The following is a 19,603-nucleotide window of genomic DNA, read 5'->3' as shown; positions in this document are numbered from 1 at the left end:
ATAATAGCCGAAAATTTTTTAATGAGGTAAATTCTTCTATGATATAGAAGTGAGATGGGAGATTTTGTAAGTGGCAACAATGGCAGAGATTCTATTGTATTCCTTTAGCCGATTTCTATTAAATTTGGTAGCTTCTTGTATAACTATAAAAAATAAGTTACGTGAATGACTTTTAGCTTACTTCGAAAAATATTCACCACAGTATTTATTAAAAGTAAACATTAGGATGAAAGGTGACGTCATGCTCACTCCAGTTTAATTTTTGTCATGTGCTCTTTGCGCCCATCATGCAGTAGTGGCGCAAACATGACGACTTGTTATAGTCCGGAAAAGAAGTATAGTGATAGAGAGAGGTAATATACTAATATGTGAGCTATAAATCGGAAGATGTGCGCATTAGTTGTTTTTGTGGCTTGTTCTCACTCTAAAACTACGTAAGATCAAGTCGATGTGTTTACTGTTCCTTAAAAACAGGTGTGATCCATAATTTTTACTGTAGTTGACAGATGGAATAGATCAGTTGCTACGTATTTATCGCTTTCTCAAAACAAAACTAATAATTTCCTAACTGCTTTTCTTCGTGGACTGTCTAGTATTGTATATGGACATTTTGATACAGGCTATAACTATTATTATGGGGTATAGTCATTATTGTTATGTTATATTGGTAATTTCTTACACTGTTATGAGATGTCCATATAATAAAGCATGGCAACTGTTTTGCAACACTTCTCCTTCAATGATTGTGCATTCCCAACTCACTTGACTGATCTCCCCAAGTCTGGTACACAGTGTATTGCTTACATCTGCCTGTGTATAAAATTAGTTTTAAATGTGGCTCCAAGGAATAAGGAATACTGTAATTTGAACATTTGTTAGAGTTATTTTTTATTACAGATGGATTTGCATTTATCCAGCATATATAAACAGCAAGAAGACATTGGCCGAAGGAAGAAGGATTCCTAAAGAGAAGGCATGTATCCTTAACAACAAATTTACTATGAAGCTTAACAATTGGTATGAAAGAATATATCTCTTGGTCAGCCAATGAATGATTGCTGATTGGGGCTGGGAGCACTGATGTCTGTTTATATCTACTTGTGGGGTCTACCTGGGTAAGGGAGGAGGCAGAAGCAACAGAGAAGGTAGTTGTTTCATGTACAGTCTGTTGAATAAAAATGGCAAGTGGTAGAATGATAATGTTTGCATGATAGTATATGTACAATATTATATATACCCAATCATTATGTACTCGCATCATTACCGGTGGTATAAGTTACTGTAATTGAACACTGAATAACATAAGTACTGGACATATTTAATGTATCATCTACAGTGGCATAAATTTCTTATTATAGCTGTACTGGGTTGGTAGGTGGTCATCATAACCCTAAAATTTCCCTTTCTCTCATTTGAGCAGCTATACATGCTGCCCATATTGTTATTACCTTTCCTTTGTAAAGGGTCAGTACCTTCATTTAGAGTATTCTTTTTGCTGTGAAAAATTATTTTGCAGCTGTTCTTTTTTAACTTCCGTGTTAGTGCTAGTCTGATTGTTATAAGTCATTTTGATATCCATTCAGTTTTGTTATGTAGTTATTACAGCCTTGTATACGTGTCCTGAAAAACTTGGTGATGCACTAGGATTTTTATTACATTCAGATATTGACTTTTGACATACACAGTGATTTTTTTTCTGAGCGACCCACCAAATCACAAAATGGCTGCCATGAATTTGGTAAGTGCATTATGAGGCAGCCAGATCCTAGATCCTAAGTCAGTATGTTCTGCAACATCATGACATGAACTATAACAAATTATACGAGTGACCTTTTCTTCAGCGAAAACAAGCCCCTGATTGCTTTTGTTGTTGCTTCCTGTTTTACAGGAACTATTAATCCTCTGGCATGTTTTCATTGTATTTTTAACCAAATAATGTTGAAATATGTATCTGTTTGAATTTAGAATTTCCTAGCACTTTTTGACTTAAATACGTCTATAAGGAAGGGTCATTCGGCAAAAAAGTGGAACAAAAAAGGGAAACGAAAAAGTGTAACCTGGTTACCTAGGAAACGTTGTGTTTACTCGGCATTGTTGTTACCTATAAAACATTTCAGTACGTTACCTTACCTTACCTTACATTACATTTCATTACATTACTTTACATTACATTCAGCTACCACAGACCCATCTTAAGCGTAACTAATTCAAGTTAAATAAGCAAAGTCTTAATCAAACTTTACTCAATTGTAAAGCATGTATAAAGGAAATATTTAGAATAAAGCCAATATATAAACTTCCTTTCCGTATAGATGTATTTACGTCAAATTCTCCGGAACCATGGTTCCACTGTCAATTTTTTTCTTACTGCAAGAAGTGTTCTTTTCTGTCATGTACTGGAGATAGAAAGTAAAACTTTTCAATCTAATTTGGTACACAGCATTTGATTAATGTTTCAAATGGGTAAAGATGAAAACTTCCTCATTCATATTAACGTCATTTTGTTCTGTTAATCCGTTATCTTGAAGAAATAGGATGTGAGAGCATGGCGAGGATGCAAGTGGCTCAGGAGTGTCTAATAGCAAATTTTTGTCAATATGGTAATGAACCTAAAGGTTCTATGAAGGTTGGAAATTCTTCTCATGAAGGACTCTGCCCCATAGAGTTACTTCATAATTTAAAGGTAATACAACAGAATTATATGAATCAAAATCAAGAATTTTATTTTGTGCCTTTAGAACTTCAAATATAAGACAGAACACAACTGTATTGATCGCAAAAGGCAGCTAAGCCTGCTGTAATCATCAAGAAGTTCATAAGGCAGAAAATTCTAATTAACTGTCTCCATGCAGAAAAATATTTCTTGAGAATCTGAGAATTGCTTAGCTAGCCAAGAAATTTTCTATCTAGAATAGAACTTTATTACCATGATCACAATATCCCAGCATTACCACCATTAGGCCTTATTCTGAGCCACATTAATCCAGTCCACACTCTTATTTCTTTAAGATCCACTTTAATATTATTCTTCCATCTATGCTTGGATCTCCAGGTGATCAGATTTTCCAACTGACATTTTATGCCAAATTCTATACACTCATTGTAATGCTGTTATAGAGATCTGAATTAGGAAACTAGTTCTGGATAGGATAAAGTGGGTTTGGTCCCTGGCAAAGGTGTTTGCATTTTCAACTTTGAGCACCACTCAGAATGGTTTGAAGGTGCACTTGCTCTTCTGTTGAACAGGTACTAGTGGCAGTCTCTGTACATGTACAGACATCAACTAAATGTATGATTATCCACCTTCTAATGTTCAGAGTCAAAACTGCAGTGTTATACTTTGTATTTCTGTGAGAAGTTGCTGTGCTTTATGTCCTCATGTTTATTTTTATTCAGGCAGTTGAAAATCCAACACATCAAGAAATACGAGATGTTCTGTCAGCAGCAGGAATGAAAGTTGGAGTGGAAAACAAGTTGTATAGTAGAGAGAAGAGCAAAGAGCTCCTGTACCGTGGTCGGATCAGGGTCCAGTTGAAATCTGATGATGGCACACTGCTTAACCCTGACTTTCCTTCACGTAAGTTGTTTTTATTTTTTCTGTATTTGTGGTTTATTTAATAAGTTGTCTGATGATTGGATGATAATATATGAATCAGAAAGGACATGGAAGGAAGTGGTCATGGCCTAATTTAAGGCAGTTGCCTGGGGGGAATGAGAAAAACCACTAAAACCATGTAAGGTTAGCCGAAATGGTGTCGTGTCAAAGGAAAAAGGAATAATGTTAGAAAAGTCCATAGGAAGGGCATTCTTTTAAGATAAATATGATTGTAATTGCAACAAACCTAGTTCAGTTCTTGTTTATCTAACAGGAACCAGTAGAGTAGCACATATTTATACATTTCCTTTGGAACTTAAATAATAGGAGGCTGGACAGAGAATGTTTGTTCTTCAGAACTAGGATTGCATTAGCAAACTTTTGTATTAAAGATGCTAGAAACAGGGGTTCCAGAATAGTAAATTATACTCTTTGTTATGTGCAGCTTAAATTATTTATTATATGAGGAATATAATTGTACATTTAATGAATTTGTATGTAGGTGATTCTGTGATGCTGTATCTTGGGCAAACAATTCCTAAGCTGAAATCCCGTGCAGGAAAACAAGGAAGTTCAGACCAAGGTCAATCTCAGTCAGGCTCTGGAGCTTCAAAAAAAAAGGGTAAAGGAAGGCGATGATTATGTCATGATTTCAAATGCTGTATTCATATAAATAAAGTACTGTTGTTTTATAAAGCATATTTCATTGTAAAAACACTGGAGATTTGTTTCAACATGATGTATAGGAATCCATTATATATTATGACAAGGTCCTTTGACATGCGTTAAATCTGCAGCTAATAGTTTGAACATAAGCTACAAATTTGTTATTTCTTGTCAAGGCTTCACCAAATTTTGATTTATAAAGTTGCTACAGCAGAGGAGAAAAATCATTTGGAGGGTGGATTACATAAAAAAAGAGATGTCAGAACTCCTGTATATTTACAAGATACAATTCCTGGAATTTGTTATATGGTCTTCACAGTAAATATACTGATTTAATGGAAGTTGTTTAAAATACTGTGTCACTAAAAAGGTTATTGTAGCTGCAGTGTTGTAGACTTATATTAAACAGGTACCTGTTTCAAATTTTGACTATATTATCAGCTATCCTGACTGAGGTTTCTCATGGTTTTCCTCAGTATATCCACATAAATGCCAGGTAGTACATTTAAATATCTGTCCCCTTCCAAATCCTTACCTATCCAACACTCGTGATCTCATTTCCTTCTCATTGTGGATGTAAGGACCTGTAATCTCACATTCATGTGTGTCCTGTTTCAAGATGCTACCTACCAAGTCAAGGCAGCATAACTGTTATACCTTTTGTGAAAGAGGAATTAGGTTATGTCAATTAAAATTGCTTTTCAAGTTTTGCTTGGATTGTTCAGTGTTGTTGGCAGTCTTGTATAATTAGTGGTTCAGTTAATACTGTATAACCTCTGCAATAAGAATATGGCCATTAATAATTTATATTTTTAAGTTATTTAATGACAATTTACAGAGGTTACACATTGTAAATAATGATATGGAAGGAGGCACCATGGGCTATTTTAAGGTGTTATCCCAGCATCAGTAACTAACCTAAGGATCAACCATGATGCACTACCATTCTGTATTTTGATTCTTAAGAGTTCTAAAATTGTCTGTCAGTAACTACCTGTATAATGTGAGAACCTCAGAACTGATAGTTTGTGCAAGCAGTCAAGAAACATACTTTACAGTGTCAAAATAAATTGTGTTCCGAAGACTGTTTTGAGATTCAAACAAGGGTAAACTCTTGGCAATAATATTTTGAGACAAACTGCACTGTAAAATTGTAACCTATAAAAGCCTGTGAGAACTGCGATTGACAATGAAGATTTATAGTACTGAATGCCATGTAAAGTAAAAGTGAGTACATTATTTTGATTTCTGGACATATTCTGCAAGTATAAAAACTCCATATTCATATATAAAATACTAATAAAACCTGTAACATTTTGATTCTTTCATTCAAATATGCCAGCTGCCCTTTAATTCTACACATAGTGGCAGGACATTTAAATACTATCTGGGATCACAGTGTTAAGAAACTGTACATGGATACAGTGGTATAAAGTTTATGGTCAGGTAGTTGTAATAAACATTGGGAACATCCATAAAAACTAGATCATTTATACAGCCTTATTATACCAATACATACACATGCACACAAACACACACACAGCACCTGATTCACTTTAATAGAATAAAAACTTATGTTATTCAAAAACCTAACTACTTATAAAAGAATTACAACCTGAACGACAGCTGTATGATAGCAAATGAAATATCTCTCCATAAACATGAAAGACTTGTTTGTATAAAAATAATAAGTTGCTTATAATTAATATCCTAATCTCATTAATAACAAATATCACTTGATTCACTGGATACAGTTTGCATTTTATGGAAGCTTTGCCTCCTTAGTACTCAGAACCTGACTCTGAGTCATCATCTGTATAGTATTCAGTTAAAGTTTGTCTTCCTTCTGACTCATAAGCCAATATTTCATCATCACTTAGATGCGAGATTCCATCCATAAACTTGGCAAACCTATAAAATAAATATACATATATAAATATACATTCTTAATATCATAAAAATGTGAAAAGTTTAAGTAACTATAAAGACTAAGTATTAACAATAGCGTCACGACAATAAAATAAATACTCCATTAAAAATCACAGTTTTCTATCCTTACACAATTAAATGACTGATTTTAGAAACGTAACGTATTCTTATCAAAATTAAAACCTGATGGGAAAAGCTGATGTCATGTTATTAATTGATTTATTTGCTCTAAATATGACTGTTGATTACATGCATTTTACTATATGCAGCTGGAACAAGAATGAAAAGAAAAATAATTTTCAGAAACAGGAACTTTGACTACATCTGACCTGGATATTACTATATTTTCAAATTCTCTAAAAGTATTCTTAGCAAGGAAGTTACATCACCTAACAGGTTCTTTGAGTTTAAGCATTGTCTTCCAAGCATTGCAGTCAGGACTAGAGCAGTATCCTCGAAGCTCATCCAAAGCCTTTGCAGTTTCCCTTACCCCTTGATCATAGTATTCATCTTCAGTCATCAGTTTCATCTTTGGTGGAAACCGTCGTTTCCTGCAATCAGCAAAAATCCCTCATTTTAGCTGAAAATTAGTTACTGACCTCACTTTTAGGAAACAAACCCACAGGCCTGCTTGAAATTAACAGAGATCTTCACTTACTTGGGTCTGTACCAGTAGTTTTTTAAAAAGAAAGAATGGCTTATAAAATGTAATTTTAGATGAAACAGATTTTCCTTCATACAAATATTAGTGTAAGTTTATGAATAAATTGCCAGCAACTAGAAAGGAAAATAATGCCCATTATGTTATTCCAATATTCATGTGGGACAACAGCAGTGCTCCTTCAGATTCCACAAAATACAGGGATTTGCTTGACTAACTGAGTAACTATCATCTTGTCATGAAGGACTCTGCTTCTTGTAATTAGTTGAACACATTAACTGACAGCATCAAGAAACCAGCACAATCGAGTTAAAATCAACATGAAAGGACTTTTGTGTAAACTGCTCAGCTTCAAAATGATGCCTGCCAAGAAATTTATGTTATGCGCATTGTACATGGTAAGCATAAGCTATTTTGCCTTTATCTGTAGCTCAATTTGTAAATCATAAACAATTTGACTCATGGCCTACGCAAAACAAAATTTTAACTCACTGGAGATAAACCCTTAGAATAAATGGGGTTATATTCAAACCTTACAAGAAATCATTGTTCCATTAAGCAGAAAGCAATTATTTACATGCTTGCATGCAACCACAAACAACACATCAGATCTTTTCAACATCTGTCACCTAATGTGGCATAATAGTTTGGAATCATACTTTGTATGTGGAAGGTCCCGTGTTCAAATCTCAGACCAACCAGTTTTCCTCACTGAGGTTTTATTATGGTTTTCCTGCAGACAAATCCCGGGATAGTACCTTTTCTTTTGATGCTGTATAACCAATGTTGTTGAACAATTGTCATTAAACAGACCAAGATTCAGTCAACCTATCAAATACTTAAAACTTCACAAAAGGACTTCATAATTGTTCCAGGAATAGGATAAATCATTACTGTTTCACAGCTGAATTGATAAAAAGTTTATTTGTACCAAAAAACATGAAAAACATAACACAGTTTCCCTTGCATGTAATAACAATAAATGTACATGTAGTGGTGCAAAGTGAATATAAACATAAGCCACACCTTACAACATGCAAAACTCCTAATTATTATAATCTGTAAGTGTATACACAGTGAAATTCATATATATCTGAACATGCTATGTGCTATTTTTTGTTAGCATGCACATTTAGTTAATGAGATCTTCGCTTACCAATAAACTAGTAATTTTGAAGTCCATGCTGCTGGAAAGTTGTAAACTACTAGAATTATAATAATGATGGCTGCAGTTGCCTCTTGGAAGTGGCTACTGAAGAAAATCATTCCTAGTGAAGCACCCTGTGAAAAAGTTACTTGACATGGTTATGAGTCACTTTTAAAGAATAGTATAAAACTTTAAATAATAGACTGAGATGTATTCTTAATTAACTACAGTTATACTTGGAAGTACACCAGTAGGTAAAGTGATATAAATTTTGTCTTTATATTTAACGAAGTCAACTGCTTTCTGGAAAACAGACATACAAATACACATTATAAACCTTACTCCATTCACAGATTTAAAAAGCATTTGTTATCTGTTTCCCTAAGCCTGGTCTTATATATTATTTGTATGAGAGGATACAGCATCAGCAATTAGCATAACTATATTTTACTTCATTAAGATTCTTAGCAAACATTTAGTAATACCTGCAGAGTCCATTTAATCAAGTTTTTACTCCTCTGATCTGTTACAGGGCCAAATCGGTAGCAAACTACAAAGCTTATAAGTCCTGTGAAAACTATATAGAAGAGCGCATAATTCTGGTATTGCATAATTATGAGACGTAAATTTTCCCACATAAGATGAAGGAAATATATTCCTACTGTCCAACCTCCAATCACAAATCCATACATAACAGGTCTCTGAAAATACAGAACATTAATTAATCAGTAACCAAAACTTCATTTTACAAATTTAATATTTGTCAATATAAAATTCACATCTATTGGTATTCACAAGAACTTGTACTTTACCAAACTTTCAAAAACTTATTACAAATTTTTAGGATTGGGGCCTGGATTGCAGTTCTTATGAGCTGAACACACATTTCTAGGCCCAAGACTTCACTGTTTTAAGAGCAGTTACATTTTTTGCTGTCCTATAATTAATTGCATTAGGATATGTACAAAGCTGATTTTTTTTCCTTCCAGTTCCAATCAATCCAGATTTTCATGAGCTTTCACAGTGACATTTTCTAAAGCAAACTGAAAAGAGATTATGCATACCTTTGGAAGTAATCTACTTATCACATACACCAAGATGAGAAAAGATGCACATATTCCAACTGTGATTCCACTGATGTAATAGAAGAGGGAATTTTTACTGAGTTTGTGAGCTGAGATAAACAGTAGGACTCCTGCACACTGAAGCAGGACCCTCCAGTAATCAATTCCTGAAATAAATGCTACATTTTTAAAGAAGCAGTAAAGATGGCAGTGAGATATGGACACAAGCCACAGATATACAATACAGGTTGTAAGCAGACTGTCATTTAAAAACTGCTAATTAGTAGAATTAACTCATGCTTTTCGCTTCAAAGTTGGTTCAGTGTTCTGATGGGCTGAGGAAAACCACAAAAATTCTGTCAGAATAGCTGGTCAGTGGGCAAAGATTTTAATTCAGAGCCATCTGAATACAAAACAGTGCTGACCTCTCTACCTTGACGTTTTAGATGAAGGACCCAGTATCATACAACAGAATATCAAAAGGTAGTTTATCATTATCTGAAAAATTGTGGGAACTTACTTATAATATTCAGATGAACTTCATGCCCTTCTGAACTGTATATACCAACACAACTTTGGTTGAAAGGATTCAGTTTTATTGTTTTGTGCTTCCATGAAAAAAGGTTAATAGCCCAAGATGATCGATGCTGCTCATATTCTTCCAGCACTTCATTTGGACTTGCACCATCATATAAATCATACTTATCACTGCTGACATCCAACTGCAACTGAAATTTAAAGTTTAAGTAATATGGGCATAAAAATGTCCTATTTGCAGCATAAACTAAAACTTCTGCTGTTTTTGGTCACTTAATCATACCAGAGCCGTCTGCCAAAGGTTTATTATCTGCTTCGGACGACCGTGATAACAATATATATGTAACTGACGATCCGAAGTCTCACATGGAAGAACGCGGACTCGTGATCCAGGTTGCAGGAACCGAACTGGAATGACAGCAATATTCATTGTTATACAAGGAACATAATTTGAGGCACAAATATAAGTTTAAAAATTAATTTGTTATTCTATTTGCATGTTTAAAGGTACAAATCATGTTTTGAAGCGGTCCGTTACTTTGATGAGGTTAGGGAAGATTATGCTATGCTTCACAACATAGAAATAGCATATAGCAGAACTTTACAAGATGACACAAACCTTTTCTACCATTATCTAGAGGATTGTTACGATTACCACTTTGACTTGTATTGACGGCTTGGAGGACTAAAATGCTCAAAATTAAACATGCTAATTCACAAACTTTCATTGCAACCGCCATATTCCGATGTAGACTCATGCTTACATTCAGGGATTACCGTTGTGTTCATCGCGAGGGATCGGGTTGGCGGACCATCAAACGGAATATGCAATGACAACAGTCGTTTTTTTTTTGAATCTTTCATTTCGCTTATTTACATTACTTCCCTTTTCCGATATAAAAATGCGCATATAGAAGCAGTTTTAAAATTAAGTATTATTTAATTTATAGAGCATATGAAATAAAATAAATATCAGGGCAGAAACAATATTCTCGCCCCTTTTATTTTGCAGGTTAACTTGATCAGTGTTCGCGGTGTTGGCTATACTGATAAAACATCTGGCTCGGTGCACGGCGCCAATTATAATGTATCCACATTCCAATCCAAATTATTAAGGAGTTAAAGTAGAATCTTCCTTTATGCATTGGAGCGTAGCGTCTGCCTATAATTGACTGGACAACTGTGTGTATAGCTGTATAATTAATACAATCTAATAACTTCCGTACATCAATGAGTGAATTTCTGACTGTACAAGGTAATGTAAACCATATTTTTGGTTAGAATGTTGATTAGAATATATAGTGCAGTAGTTAATATATAAATTGTAATAAACATTGTATGTTTTCGGTAGTAGGCATGAAGTCATGTTTCAGTCTGTCACCCCACAGTAGCTGACAAGCATATGAAATGACATTGTCAGCAGTGACTTTTTAATGCTTGTAGCAATTGTCCAGTATTGTGATCCTGTTAAGTAATTCTAATTTCATACAGTTGGTCAGTGTGGTAACCAGATTGGTGGTGCTTTCTGGCCACTTGTACTTCAAGAATATGGCATCGGAACACAAACAGGATGCATTTCTATGTCACAATCTCAGCACATTGACCCCAACGGAAGACTTCTTGATGCATTCCAAAGTTTCTTCTTGAGCTCAGATGGGATTTCTGGGCAGAATTTTAAGACACTTGCTGATTTGGAGAATGCAAAAGTTAGAGCAAGGGTAAGTTGAATGTCTCAAACTTAATTAGTAAATAGAGAATGAATTTACTTTATTTCAAATGCATTTAGATGATGCAATGCATGAGCAATTGAATGTAGTTGCACAGTAAAATTCAAAACGGGATATGATGTAGATGTAAGTTCAATCACAAATTTTTCACCGAAATTTGTCATGTTAACATTTATAGCCTTTACAAAATATATGGAACATATTACATTATAAAACTGAAGGGAAGACAGTATTTCCATGCTCTTAACTGATATGCCTTTAATAATACTGCATTATCCTAGTATATAATAAGAATTGCCAGCCAATTAAGACTTCAAATGAGCATCACCGTTTTGGTGTTTCATTCCACTACCGTCTGAAATTATTTAAAGTTAAAATATTTTAACAATTTGTATACTGTGTTATGTTCTCTCTTATAAAATTTTTGTCCAAAAAGTTTCACTTTTAATAATGATGTCACAAATATTGAAAAATTACTTGCTAATGGTGTGATATTTACTGTGGTTCAAATGTTCTGGCCTAATAAGTTAATATGTAATAATCAGGCCCTGAAGATTACCATCAGACCTTCTTAACTCAAGTTCAGACCAATTATATGTGCTTCATCCATGATCATTTATTCTAACTTCATGAATTTTAACTGATATATTTTCATACCGTAAGATGACTGTTTTTCCCAAAAAACTTCAGTATGTCTTCTGGATGCCATACAAAATTGAGAGTTTTATATTGTAGAGTGTCCTTCAGAATTCTCATTACTGAGTGAGGAGCTAATGTGCTACATAAAATCAAGGCATAAACATGACTGTCATATCTTGAACATTGATCTCACTAGTTATCAAAAAGGTAGCTTACTGTGCAGGGATCAATTTATTTGATATTCTTCCTGCTAATATTAAAATATTTAATCATATCATGCAGAAAATAATAGCACATAAAATTGTAATGTTTCTTGATTTTAGGCAGTGTGTATTGATATGGAAGATAGTGTAGTGGCCCATTTTCGCACTGGTCAGTTCCGTCATTTGTTTGATGAGACATGTCTCCTTACAAACTACCCTGGATCAGGAAATAATTGGTAAGTTGAAGGAAACATGGAAGTACTTGTCAAATTAACATTTCTCAGCATGATAATGGCAGAACAGTAAATGTTGTCACATAAAAAGAATCTCATTTTCAAGAGTCAACCAATAGTCCTTCATTACTGTAATTATTCCAGAATTTTGTAGACATTTGAACTCTTTTAGTTGTGATGGATATGCTTCGTGTAATGGAAAGTCAAAGTGCATTACAAATGTACTTACAGATTTTGTAGCTATATGATTCCAGGAATGCTGTATTAAGTGGATATATTCACTCATATTTTATCCATTCTTGCTCACACTTCACATTTTAGACTATCTATCATATTCTGATTTGGCTTCTATCTCTGGCATTGTGTTTAGTCTGTCAACCTGCTACAGTTCCCAGTTTCTGTAACCTACATTTTCAGGGACTCTCAACTTAAAAAGATAAAGAGAATGAAATCACACAGTGATTCCCTAAAATATGTGACAGAGAGGGCAGTCATGTGCGATATTAAGGTTTCATTGCAAGGAGCCTTACTGGTGTATAATGTCCATGTGTTCTGCCTCGTAGACCCCAATGCAACACACCAGTGAAGAGAAATTTGTCTTTATAATGGTTTTCAGTGGGTTGAGCTTTAATTAGGTGTCAAGATGGTATGAAAGGTACCCATTTCAGGTGCCGCCATTAGTAGATATGACCCAAGGTGTTGCGGAGTAGTTTTGTTCTAGTCTGTCATGAGTATACTGTTATGAAGTAGCTTTGTTCTAGTATGAGGTTTCAAATTTTAATATGGAACCTTTCTTTTTATAAAGAATCTAAATATTATGTTTCTTGTTAAGCCTTCCTGATTTTTTTATTGAGATTCCACATTTTTCTTATAGGGCAGAAGGTTTTTATGCACATGGAAGTGAATACAGTGAGAAAATATTGAACATTTTGCAGCGTTGTGCTGAAAAAAGTGATCAACTTCATGGATTCCTGTGTCTGTTCTCACTGGGTGGTGGTACAGGCTCAGGCCTTGGTTCTTCTATTCTCACAATTCTTGAAGATAATTTTCCACTTATAGAGAGGTTTGAATGGATGATGTAACTTGTATTGTATACCAGTAGAATGATTAGTTAAGTTCATGGAATGTTATGGTGCTAATCAGTAATTTAAAAATTATAGATATGTAATTACAGATTTACTATTTTGTATCTCTGAAATAAGCAATATGTTATATGTAAGAAATGTGTGTAAATGATAACATGATTGAAAAACCAATCCATGTTGGAGTATGTGGAATTTCCTCAAGAATTCTTTGCACTTGGCATTCTAATTGCTCTTAAATGCCCTGAATAACTCTGATTGCTAAGTAAACACAAATGTAAGGTTTATCATTAGTTTTTATCTTTTGGTTGTACTGTCATTTCAGTATTTGTATTACAAATTTTATTAGAAATTCTTTTATGAATTTTATCATTTTTCCTAACCACTGTGATTTCAGACCAAAGTATGAACTAGAAACATATATATATATATATATATATATATATATACACACACACACACATGTACATGAAAACTTAACTGGACTGAAAAATATTTTAACAAACTGTTAGCTTCTTTCTTTTTTATTTATTGAAAGATTAAATAGGAAGATAACCAAGTGGCAACATACAAATAAATAATGATTCTATTCCACTTTCTTTTATGAAGATAGAGATAGAAATCAGTGGTTTGAAGTAGGTTATCTTGTATTAATGAGCTACTATTTCTAGGTTTGTGACCTGTGTTTATCCAGCAGGGAATGAGGATGTGGTTACAGCTCCATACAATGTGGCATTAGCTACCAGAGAGCTCACACATCATGCCAGTTGTGTTTTCCCTGTTGACAACAAGGTAAAATTGAAATAGAAGAAATACTTAGTTTATTATAACTTTAATGTAATAATACCTTTGTTTTTGAATAAATTTAATATGCTCTAATTACTTATATCTTAATTGCGTCATGCTTGTGTTCTTCAATACAATAATTTTATTCACCGTCTTTACACAAGCTTATAGATTGTTAAAATCACATAAAATTATAACATTTCAACATTTGATATTGTTACATTTTAAAATGACGACATGTTTCGATGTTCATTCCATCATCGTCAGGTCTATCAATCAAAATTAAAAACTGTTGCATCTGCTGCTCTGCGTATACTGATTTTGTTCTACCCGTTAGATTTTATTTGTTTTCCTATGTCAGTAGCCAGGATCACGATATGAAAATTAAAATTGATTTTGCAGATTTAAGGCATCCAGGCGCAGCCCTCAAAATTAAATGGAAGAAGCCTGGAGGTTAAACAAATAAAATCTAACGGGTAGAACAAAATCAGTATACGCAGAGCAGCAGATGCAACAGTTTTTAATTTTGATTGATAGACCTGACGATGATGGAATGAACATCGAAACATGTCGTCATTTTAAAATGTAACAATATCAAATGTTGAAATGTTATAATTTTATGTGATTTTAACAATCTATAAGCTTGTGTAAAGACGGTGAATAAAATTATTGTATGCTCTAATTAATTTATACATATCTTAAAAATAGTATTCCACAGAGTTAAATGAGAAATGTTTAAGTTTCATAAGTTCTTAACTCTTGTCTTCTAATACAGTTAAATGTGATCAGCTTCAGTATATGTTATGTGAATGTATATCTTTACAGGCCTTGTCAGACATATGCAGCCGCCTGAAGTCTTCAAAAGATAAACATGGAGTAGCAGGGTACATTGCAGCGTGTAAACCGTTTCAAGATATGAATAGTATTGTGGTTAACATGCTCCTGCACCTTACTAGGTGAAAAGAGTTGATTTCTTTCTCTTTAGGCTATTTTTAAGATATAAGTAATGTCTGTAAAAGTATGTAAAGTAGTGTAAGTTGTGTGAAATTTAGTATACAGCTTATGTGGCTGTTTTAATAAGTTCTGTACGAAAATAAACTACCGTGGAGTTGTGTGTAATAGGTTGGTGCATGTTCATGCATGTCTTGACATGACTCCTCTTATACACAGTGGAATTGGTCAGTTTCTGTTAGACTTGTGGCTATGATAACTACTAGATGAAAACACAGTGTGTGTAAGGTTTAAAGGCATGAAAATGGATTGTCTCAAGCAGCAGGCTAACATAAAATTTTACAAAATTTGGGTAAATTGGTAAATGAAATCCTGCAGGTGCTTCAGCTGTATGAGGCGAACAATGTTCCAATCCAAGGTGTTTTAGTACCACCACAGATTTCAGGTTAATTTTGAATCATTGCATCTTCTCTTAATTCTTGCCAACTGCTGTAGGATTGTCTTTGCCTTGCCTTTGCAGTAATGTTTATATGTACTATCTCCATGTTATTTTCCCACCAGACTTAACCTATCCATTTTAAATCTATTAAATGGTTTTATTGTTTATGTAAATTGTAATATTAAATAGCTGATGACAAATAGAGATCATTTTGAGGTTTGTTTTGGGTGCATTTTTATCATTTCATTTTTATTACACCGTGAGAGTTAGCTTGTGCCTGGTTAAGAAATGAAGTATAAAAATTGCTGTATCATTATGATTAATATGATTGTGGTCATGTTGCAGTGGTTCACGGTTTCCTGGAAGCATGAATGTGGACATTAATGAAATATATAACAATATGGTCCCATATCCAGGCTTACATTACATTTCAAGTAGCATCAGTCCACTTTTATTTCAAACATCAAGCAGCACTACTGCTTCAGGAATGCCCATGAAGTGAGTATGTGCTATTGTGCAACTATTATTTACCTTTACTTAACATTGTTTTGTCAGCTAAATAACAGAGTGTAAGGTGGCAGGGTGACAGTGAAATGTAAGTGTGAAGGGTTATAGGAGAAATCAGATATTTTCCATGAAAATAATCTGTCAGCATGTGCTAAAAGTGACTTAGGAAAACTATAGTAATCGTAATAAACATCAAACAGGATAGCATTTGCTAGACCAAAATCCATATTGTACAGTTTAGTTGGCTTTTGAAGAAAATATGAAATTTTAAGAAACTAAAATATCAATTGAGTCACTTCTATAAGTCAATCTCTGATACAAGAATTCAGAAGATAAATAATCACTGTAAATATAGAAGCATGTTGGAGCAGTGGATACACCAATGCTTGGCCTGTTTTATTTGCTAAATAGTATATATTCTTTGACATGATGTGTGATGGAATGGCTTGATTGACAGGACAGATGATTTATTTACATCAGCATGGTCACGAGACAATCAGCTTCTGAAGGTGGATCCCCTAAGTGGGATCGTATTGGGTGCATCTCTCTTGGGCAGGGGATCAATTTCTGTTTCTGATATGTGCCGCAACATAGACAAGTAAGAAACTTTCTTCTCACATTTATATTTATTGATTCATATGATTAGGTTTGTTTTGCTACTATCAAGTGACTCAACTCATGTGCCATTTTCCAGATTTCAGACTAAGGTGAAATTTGTTCCCTGGAGCTGTGGAGATGCAATGAAGATCGGATTGTGTTCAGTTCCACCTCCAGGTCTTGCTTCTTCAGTTCTATCCCTCATCAATACATCCAACATGTCTTCGCTGTTTAAAGATGTTTCACAGAAATTTACTAAATTATATCAGAGAAAGGTGAATATGTGTCAAAACTTAGTCATTAGTGTGGGGTGTTGATGCAGTCAAGTGTCTTTATTTCATTCATTTAATGTATATACATTTTTGAGGGGGCACTATATATATAGTGTTAATACACTGAAAATGAGCAGAGTTCTGTGTGTAGCCTGCAGTCTCATAGTATGGTTTAATTACCTTTTTTATGATAAATTTTGATAAATGATGTTAGTGTTTTACCATAATGTTAGCATTGTGCTATAAAATAATATAATGATCTTTCACTGTTTTATTTTTTAAAACTTCAATAAAGGCTCATGTACACCACTACCTTCAAGTGCCTGGATTCAATGAAGAGGACTTTGCCAGTAGCCTTGAGAATCTGCATAAGTTGGAAGAAGAATATACCAAACTCACAAACATCAAAGCCCAGACAGTACCAAGATTACAAGTACTGTGATATGTAACTGATGAATTGGTTAAAAAAGGAATTATTTTGAAATATTGTGATCAACAAGATATTAGTTTCCTGTGCAGTAATTCATTCTTGATTAAGTTTAAGAGTCTTTTTAATTATCTGGCTCTTGTAGTTTCAGGGTGTGGTTGTGGGTGGTATGTTTAAAAAACATTGTGTTCTACGAGGGTGAGTCAAATGAAAACCGTAAACAAAAAAATTAATTTAATTTATTGAGTGAAAGCGGTACACAACTATATCATTTTTCTACATAGTCTCCATTTCGTTCAATACAGGCCCTCCAGCGTTTACGAAGTGTATGGATTCCTCTAGAAAAAAATTCTTGTGGTTGTCTGCGCAACCACTCATGCACCGCCTGCTGTACCTCTTCATCAGAACGGAACTTCTTTCCTCCCATCGCCTCTTTGAGTGGCCCAAACATGTGGTAATCACTTGGGGCTAGGTCTAGTGAGTATGGCGGATGTGGAAGACACTCAAAGTGCAAGTCTTTGATTGTTGCAACTGTTGCACCGGCAGAGTGGTGCCGAGCATTGTCATGTCAAGGACACCTCTAGTCAAAAGTCCACGTCGCTTTGATCTGACTGCAGGTCGAAGATGATTCTTTAAGATTCTTCACTGATCAAAAAACGAATTACAGAACGTTGTTCTTCTTTCATGCACGTAACTAGTGGAGCAGCCATTTTCAAATTGGCACTGTGATGGCGATATGTTTGTCTGCATTATACTACCACCTATAGGATACTCTTTATAGCATTGGTAACATGTCTGCCAACTTATAGGACAATGGCGCGATATTTCGAATTTTTATCTCAGTTTTACGGTTTTCATTTGACTCACCCTCGTATGTTAGTAGCACTGCAAAGAGTGAGAAACTGTGAATGAGACTTATTCATAGCCCTGGTGATGGAGAATTATTCATATCCCATTTCCTCATATGATTGTGTGTGTGTGCATGCACTAAAATAGTAATGTAAGGTGTCATAAAATAGTTTTTAAGATTGATAATTATCAAACATGTATAGTTCAAATAATTTTTAATGAAGTGTCTGTAAGAGTTTTGTAATGTATAGAGCATGTAACTTATGCAAGTGTCTTCTTTTAATGACTGTTGGAATTTGCCAAGCAAATGGTCAAAAAGTGAAGCTTGTTAAACAGTGAAATTCATTCCTATTTTGGTGTCATTAACCATTTAAATATGCAATGAATACAATGAAATTTGTGACAGTGTTAACATAGAATTTAGTTATGCAGCATGAAGACATATTTATATACTATGGTTTTACTCTGGCTGTTGGATGTCCTGTCGATGTGAAAGGTGGAAGAAGGCTGATGGTGGAGTCCATGGATGGTGGATGGTAGATTTATTGTTCACACAAAATAATTTTTCCATGCAATCAACACTACTTTGTAATTCATGAACTGAAATTAAATTTAATGGGTGTAGAGTAATGTATGTAAATGCTGGAGAGGCTATGAAAGAAGTATGTGATGTACCTCAGTTCACATTTCAACATTTACCAACATCTGGATGCTTTCACACTGCACAGTCATATTATTTTCTTTATGTACCAAAAAATATTCAAGCAAAATTGTACGTCTTTTATGTTATAAAATTATTTTATGCGCTGAGCTGTTTGAGAATATCAGGTTTGGCATGGGTATAATGATACTGGGAATGACCCGTTCTACAAGTGCCTGTGCACTGCGGGTCCCAACTTTTCGTTAGCTCGATCTATATACATTTGGTAGGACTCCTTGGATGAGGGATCGGTCCGTCGGAAGGCCTCTACCTGTACACAGGACAGCACAACGCGGACAAACATCCATGGCCTGAGTGGGATTCGAACCAAGTGGCACAAGGCCCACGGATCCCCGGCATAATGCTAAATACAGTATATTTACTGGTAAAGTTGGATGTAACTGTCAGTTCGTGCCTCCAAGCAGAAACTGCAAAGTTGATTTTTGTATATGTGTGTGCGCATGTGGATGGATGCTCGACTTGTATTGGGAAAACCTTGTAGCATTTGATGGCGAGTCATGTAGTTCCAACCGGTTGTTAGGTAGTGACAGTTGCGTTCAACCTTATCAGTTAACGTACTGTACTTGACCAA

The 19,603-nt window shown here is 34.4% G+C and overlaps 3 protein-coding genes across 5 annotated transcripts; 2 read left to right on the top strand and 1 right to left on the bottom strand.

Moving 5' to 3' along the window:
* Positions 1–182: 182 nt before the first annotated feature.
* On the top strand, positions 183–4,291 carry Srp19 (signal recognition particle 19). Of its 2 annotated transcripts, none has more exons than XM_087343328.1 (4): positions 183–353; positions 898–977; positions 3,401–3,577; positions 4,098–4,291. In XM_087343328.1, the coding sequence occupies exons 1-4, from the start codon at positions 268–270 to the stop codon at positions 4,232–4,234; spliced, it is 480 nt and encodes a 159-aa protein (XP_087199454.1). In that variant the 5' UTR covers positions 183–267; the 3' UTR covers positions 4,235–4,291. The 2 variants fall into 2 exon arrangements, with proteins under 2 accessions (XP_087199454.1, XP_087199459.1); XM_087343333.1 differs by having other exon boundaries at positions 335–474.
* Positions 4,292–5,732: 1,441 nt separating this feature from the next.
* On the bottom strand, positions 5,733–10,428 carry LOC110829702 (Nuclear envelope integral membrane protein). Its single transcript, XM_022063703.2, has 8 exons — positions 10,219–10,428; positions 9,883–10,007; positions 9,583–9,790; positions 9,063–9,229; positions 8,484–8,699; positions 8,008–8,132; positions 6,580–6,741; positions 5,733–6,172 (listed from the first exon to the last, which is right to left on the bottom strand). The coding sequence occupies exons 1-8, from the start codon at positions 10,355–10,357 to the stop codon at positions 6,043–6,045; spliced, it is 1,272 nt and encodes a 423-aa protein (XP_021919395.1). The 5' UTR covers positions 10,358–10,428; the 3' UTR covers positions 5,733–6,042.
* LOC110829714 (tubulin epsilon chain) lies at positions 9,175–18,941 on the top strand. 2 transcript variants are annotated; one of them, XM_087343286.1, is made up of 11 exons: positions 9,175–9,309; positions 10,612–10,854; positions 11,091–11,317; positions 12,289–12,404; positions 13,276–13,464; positions 14,155–14,275; positions 15,095–15,225; positions 16,005–16,157; positions 16,624–16,764; positions 16,861–17,038; positions 17,331–18,941. In XM_087343286.1, the coding sequence occupies exons 2-11, from the start codon at positions 10,830–10,832 to the stop codon at positions 17,475–17,477; spliced, it is 1,428 nt and encodes a 475-aa protein (XP_087199412.1). In that variant the 5' UTR covers positions 9,175–9,309; positions 10,612–10,829; the 3' UTR covers positions 17,478–18,941. The 2 variants fall into 2 exon arrangements, with proteins under 2 accessions (XP_087199412.1, XP_087199417.1); XM_087343291.1 differs by lacking the exons at positions 9,175–9,309; positions 13,276–13,464 and having other exon boundaries at positions 10,518–10,854.
* The last annotated feature ends 662 nt before the right edge of the window (positions 18,942–19,603 follow it).

The sequence above is a fragment of the Zootermopsis nevadensis genome, unplaced genomic scaffold, assembly GCF_977971745.1.
Source record: "Zootermopsis nevadensis isolate Lab colony 2312 unplaced genomic scaffold, Znev_1.0 Znev_ptg000001l, whole genome shotgun sequence".
Classification (NCBI taxonomy): Eukaryota; Metazoa; Arthropoda; class Insecta; order Blattodea; family Termopsidae; genus Zootermopsis; species Zootermopsis nevadensis.
This window is presented reverse-complemented; position numbering and strand designations above follow the sequence as displayed.